The sequence below is a fragment of the Balaenoptera borealis genome (assembly GCF_965194805.1).
Source record: "Balaenoptera borealis genome assembly, chromosome: 17".
NCBI classification, from domain to species: domain Eukaryota; kingdom Metazoa; phylum Chordata; class Mammalia; order Artiodactyla; family Balaenopteridae; genus Balaenoptera; species Balaenoptera borealis.
This window is the reverse complement of record NC_138876.1, coordinates 70,530,255-70,536,308: the sequence shown is the minus strand read 5'-3', so window position 1 is coordinate 70,536,308 and position 6,054 is coordinate 70,530,255. Positions and strand designations below refer to the sequence as shown.

At 45.7% G+C, this 6,054-nt stretch overlaps 1 protein-coding gene across 5 annotated transcripts in view; it reads right to left on the bottom strand.

The window, feature by feature from the left end:
- The window catches only part of ARFGEF1 (ARF guanine nucleotide exchange factor 1), a 142,701-nt gene extending 137,790 nt beyond the window's left edge, over positions 1–4,911 (bottom strand). For 2 of the 5 annotated variants that reach the window (XM_082363365.1, XM_082363366.1), the window contains exon 1: positions 4,145–4,911. In XM_082363365.1, coding sequence (XP_082219491.1) covers positions 4,145–4,268 — 124 coding nt within the window. In that variant the 5' untranslated portion in view covers positions 4,269–4,911. The remainder of the gene's footprint in view (positions 1–4,144) is intronic. The other 3 variants (XR_014236374.1, XM_082363364.1, XM_082363363.1) reach the window with 3 other exon arrangements.
- Positions 4,912–6,054: the final 1,143 nt, after the last annotated feature.

Below are 6,054 nucleotides of genomic sequence, written 5' to 3'. Positions count from 1 at the left end.
CTAACAGAATCTTTCTTTCAGTCATTTCATTCATTAAGCCCTTCTTTCCTAGCTATCTCAAAAATTCCAGCAGCCTGACTTACTGAAAACACCTTTTACTTTAGATATCAAGGAAGGTTTAAAAAGAAACTTGTTAATGGTATTAAATTATAATTAAAATAATTAATTATTGGCAGGGCATTATTTGAGTCTTTTTTTTTTTTCTGGTAAATGGTCAAGAGTGACAAAAATTAATAATATTACCAGAAGGAGCATAAAACTGGGGTCAAAAAAAGCACTCAAATAATTTCTCCTCCACCCATACAATCTTTTTATAACACCAGTAACCAAAACAAGGGTGAGATTGGAGGGGCAGAAGGAAGCAAGTTCCATAAGTTTTTAGCCTAAATATTTTATTTACATTTCTGGAGGAGACTAAGTATAGATAACAGACTTATATAAAAAAAGTAAAACAGTAGAATCACTTTAGAACATGATGAACACAAATTCACACCCTGTCTGACGCAAAAATTACTTCCCTAACAATTCCTCTTTTTCTCAATCATTCCCCCATATCTCTGCAGGGAACCCACCCTTATCTCTGCCTCTGCATGCCTCCCTTGCCTCTAAAACCTTCTTCTGGTCACCCCCTTTCACTCTTATTCTCCATCAGTGCCAGTTTCCAACCTTGAACTCATTCATCCTAACATCTGCAGGATATCTTCATAGATATCTGATGTTAGAGGCAAAAGCTGAACTAGTCGTAGCCCTAACATCAAAGAAACTCTTGAAACTTAAGAGGCCTGATTGGAATATGGCCCAACTGCACCCTCCCCTCCCCGTGAGACAAACAATGCTACCTTCAAGCCCAATCCCTCAACAATCCTAAATTCTTTAAAGCTAAAAATAGCTCAGCTGTTGTCTCATCTGCCAGCAGATGGCCGGACTATTTTTAATTCAGGATTCTAGAGAGCAGGAATGGATCAAGCTAAGCTAGGGCAGCCTAGAGGCCCTCACTCTGCAGAGTTCAGTGGTTGCTGCAGAGCGCTGTAGTGGGGCAGATACCAAGAGAGGGCAACCTGGAGCTGTTCCTGGGCCTGTGGACTTCACAACGATTGAACAATATAGGTGTGAGGGGTTTTCTTTTCTTTTTCTTTTTTTTTAACCATTCTTTATTTCAAAATAAAGTCTGAAATGTAAGATAATTTAACAAAAGTTTTCAATAATCTGCTTTTAAGGTTTCATTATTTTTCTTTTTGTGAAGAAAAGAGTTCCTTTATGTGGTGCTTTTGAGATTGGGCTTTGTTTTAATAAAGTAAAATCCCCCCTAATCTAGATAACGTTTCCTAAAAGCTATACTTTAACAAAAAAAAATACAGTTTTCTTAAGAATATGAGATGAACTGTAATTTCATGAGTATAATTTACAGAAAACTGATTTATAATAGGCCATTTTGTTAAAAGGTAACTGAATTAATTTTGAATACCAGTGGTCTGAAATCTACTCACACACCCATAAAATGATTTTAAAACACAAAAGGATTAAAAGTCTGGATATAAAAATACTATGTATTTTCTTGTTTACTGTCTATCTCCCTTCAGCCACATGGTAGGTGCTCAATAAAATGTGGGGAGGGGGTGCAGGGAATAAATGCAGACAGGTGTATTTAGAAGGGTTATAACAACACCCACCTCTCTACCACTTCCAGCCAACTCCTACCCACTCATAAGCTAGAGATCAGGGATGACCCAACCAGGCCATTCCAGTTTACTTTCCCATCCAGCTTGATAGCCATATAGATTATCAAGAAAACAAAGTGGGCTTGGCCCAGGTCTCAATAGTGAAGAGGAAAAGGGAGGTCTATAATAGTTTCCAGGGATACATTTGGGGATACCATCTACTACAAGACATTATGCTTTCTGCAAAGATGAAAAGGGTTATCCCTATGAAATTATGTTTGGGTGATAATGTAGTTGTATGACTAGAAGGGAAGAAACAAAGGTCATCAGGGATTAATTACCATGAGATTGCTCAGTGAGATTTTATAGAAGACTAAATATAAGTATGAAATGTGGGGGAAAAGCCCTAAACATCTCAAGTAAAGAAAGTACTCTGGTGCCTAGTCCCTGCCTGGATAGACACATTCCTCATAATAAGCTTCTGCTAACTATATGGAAGGGGCAAAAAAGTAAAGAGTGGCAAAATCTAAAACAGACAATCTTGGTACAGTTGGCACACACACTACCAAGTAGTCCCTTTGTCTAGAAATAGCAAGGATCAAGCTAAGCCCTCTCAAGATGCCAATCAAGAGTGGCAGGAATACTCTCAATGCACAACTTAATAGAACGGTGTGTTCACATTCATGGCACATTAGAGGGGACGTAACCTTACAATCAAAGTTCAACATCCTAATTTTACAGAGAAGGAAACTAAGGCCCAGGGACTTCACTATACTGCAATGTAACAGAACTGTGATTTAAAGTCAGGATCCCAGATTCTCCTTCCAGTGAGCTCTCCATTTAAAAATACTTACATTAGCATTTTGGAGAGGGGGGAAAAAAAAAAAAAAATATATATATATATGGATAAATAGATAGATACACACACACACACCACACTCCATTTCCTCAGTCTAATACTTGTCATTAGTATATTAAAAGTATATTTTAATACAGAAAATCTGGTCTCAAAAACTAAAACTTTTGTTTGAACTCTTAAGTTCTTTAACCTGCAAGTTATTCATAAACCTACACATAACAATTGTTTTAAAAATTCCAAAAATCACTCCTTCCCTCATCCTGCCCCAAGTTAATAATTATTCCTTTCAGGACCCAGATATAATTCAATTTTTACTTCTGTACAACATCCTCTCATACACCTGAAACAGTCTTTCGCTAGCTTCAAGAATAACAAAAGGTGAACTTGTGATCAATGAAGGGTAAAAAACTAAACTTAAACTCATTATACATAAAATTCAAAAAAATTGTAATTTTTTCGATAGATCCAAAAAAGAAGGAAGAAACAGTATAGCTTATTATAGCAAGTTATAAATTCTATTTATTTAAAAAATTAAAAGGCAAAGTTGCTTTTAAGCTGTCTTGACCCTTTACTTTAGCATACATCCAAGTTATTCTGGATTTTCTTCCCCTTCAAGAATGCTTTTTTCCAAAGCCCATTTAACAAGCTTCGTTTTCTCAAGTCAATTTGATGTAATCTATTTCCAGTGCTACAAAATAAAGCGCAAGCATTAGGAATTCATCTTTGTGTTTAACGTCCTGGTCTCTCCTTAAACGATTTCGTCCTTGATGGATGCAACAGATCCATCAGTGGTCCCCCTGTAACAATTCTTCATCTGCCTGTCCTCGCCGTAGGTATTGTCTGGATTTACCCTGCTAGGGGCTTCATGACACTAGATCTCTTTCGTCTGAACTATAAATCACAACTCAAGCCTGAGAGCAGCTGCCACGGTCCAGACATGTGGCTGGTGGGTGTCATTGTCTTCTTCATTCTCCCTGTTTCAAACCCTCCCTTCCTTGTCACTAAAGCCAGCGCATCTAAAGGTCTTTTCCTTTCCCCGCTTGTATCTTATCACCCCCTCCCCTTAACCCTAGGTCTTGTTCTTCCAGGTCAGCCCAGTCGGATACAACATTACTCCCTGTTTTTCCCGTGGCGGAAGCGGAGAGATGTCAGAACAGGCGGCACCTCCCGCAAACCCCTTCTCAAGACTGTCAACAAGGGAACAACTTCAGCCTTTCTTCCCAAAGTACCACGCCAAACGAAAAGTTATTGAAATTACGATACAGAACCCTTCCCACGCCCAATATCGACAAATCAGCTCCACCTCAATTTTCCAAGCGAATAAACGACAACTCCTGCTTCATCACAAAGGGTGATATCCTGTCCGCACCGCACGGTCCACCAACAAAATCTTCCCATGTTCTCAAGCCGACCCCCAGCCCTGCCGCGTTCCCCGAGCCCAGCGAACTGCCCTTCCTCCTCCACCCTGCCTCTGCCCCACATCTAGCCGAGGTACTGTCAACTCCAGCCAGGCAGCCCAGAGCTTCGCCAGGGCTCCCCGAGGTCAGCGGCGCCGGCCCAGGGCGAGCCCCCGGCGACCCCCCCCCGCGGTACCCTCCCCCATCCCTCGGGCCCCCTCCCCGCTCACCTAACGCCACCTCGCACGCTTTGCGCAGCTGGGAGTGATGCGCCTTCTTCACTTCCTTGTCGGCCAAAATCTTCTCCAGGGCCCGGGTCAGAAACATGTTCTTCGTCTTCTTCCCCTCATACATGGACGCAGAGAAGGAGGCGGCGGCTCGTCCGACCCGCGGCTCCCAGCGGCTGGAAGGGGGGGCGGGGGGAGGAGGAGGAAGAACCGAGAGAAAGGAGAGCGGGTGGAGGTGGAGGAGAGGAGGCGTGGAGGGCAGCCGCTGGATCAGGAAGGGGCGGGCGAGCCGGGCCGGCTGCGGTGCGGGTGAGGGCCGCAGAGATCTTCGCCGCCCCCCGAGGGGCCGCCCCTGGAGGGCCGCGCCCCTGGGACCTCCGCTTCTCCCGGCCCGGGGGTCGCTTCCCGGCCACCCCCCTCACTCGCCCCTCCGGCCCGGGGGCGGAGACGGAGCCCAGCCCGGTGGCCGTCAGCCCGTGGCCAAGGGACGAGGCGGCGGCTTAGAGGCCCGGCGAGAGCAGGGCTGCCCTGGCTACTGTGGGGATTAGCACCCGCCGTGGCCGCGGACTGGCCTCCATCACCGCCGACCTGCCCCGGCCGCCATGTTGGGAGGAAACGACGCGTCACGCAGCGGCCGAACGGCTGCAGAGGAGGAAGCAGCGGCGGCGGCGGCGGCAGCGGCGGCGTTGGCTGCCCGGAGCTGCCGCGGCGTCGGGAGGCAGGGGGCGGAGGGCGGCGCGGGAGGAGCGGCTCGGGCCCGCAGCGCTACGGCGGCCCGGCGGGGCCTCGTTGCCTCCCGCGTTCGCCTGCAGGGCGGCGTGGGGCGTGGCGGGCGTCCTGCGGCGCCGCGCCCGGCCCTTCGGGCTCTTCCGGGCGGCTGCGCTTTGGAACCCAGGACTTGCCCGGGACCGCTACTCCCGCCGAGTGAACGGGACTCCTGGCTACGGTGCAGCAGCTTCTCCGACTTTCTGGAGATCCCGTAGGTGGGTGCGCAGCCCTTTCCGCTCCAGGGGGCGTGGAAACACCCGCATGGCCCGCGCTCAGCCGCACTGTTTCCACCTGCTGCGCTCGACTCTAATTACCAGCTGCACGAAACTGCTCTCCAGGACCGTGCCCGTCGACTGCCTCAGGATTCTCTCTTGGGAAGAGTAAAAACGATTTGACACGGATTCAGGAATGTTTCACTTTTTCATCTCTGTAGGATACATCGGTAAACGCTAGATTTCAGGTCTCTTCTAAATTGATACTAAAGTTAAGCGAACAGATGAATGCTTCTGATTGATGAGGTCCCTTAGAGCTCTGTGTTTCTGTGCCTTTAATACTAAGATTCGGTCCGGGACATGAAAACCAGTTTCAGAATGGAAAAGCTTTAAGTACAGATTACCGCAGACACACGTGACCGTGTGTCTGCTTTGATACCAAAGAATAATTTAGATTTATACAGTGTTTCATTCAGAGCAGAAAATTACAAAGAATACCATTAAAATATATGCATAGAATTTATTTACATGGTGATCTAGCTAGGTTGCACATCTTTACAAGTTCAAAGCTACTGTGTGCCTCTATCAACACTAGATCCCAAATTGTTGGAATATGTCGCTCACTGTTCTGTTCCATTCTGTTGCCTTGACTATGGATTTGTCCTAATGCAACCATCTAAACTCAAGAATGGAGAGGCTGTGAGATTTGGGACAGGCTAAAAACCATGGGAAATAAAAATGGAAACCTTTAAGGTGATCCTGAATTAAAGGGGACTAGTAGATTAATTTTTTAAACTTTCTTGTGCTGAGAAGCAAATCTATAAATAAATTAATTTTACTCTAAAGACTATTTCTAGATTCCTGGAAGTTAGAGGTTCAGTATACTAGATCAGACATAATATTGATTTCTGTGTACATTCTCATAGATTATAA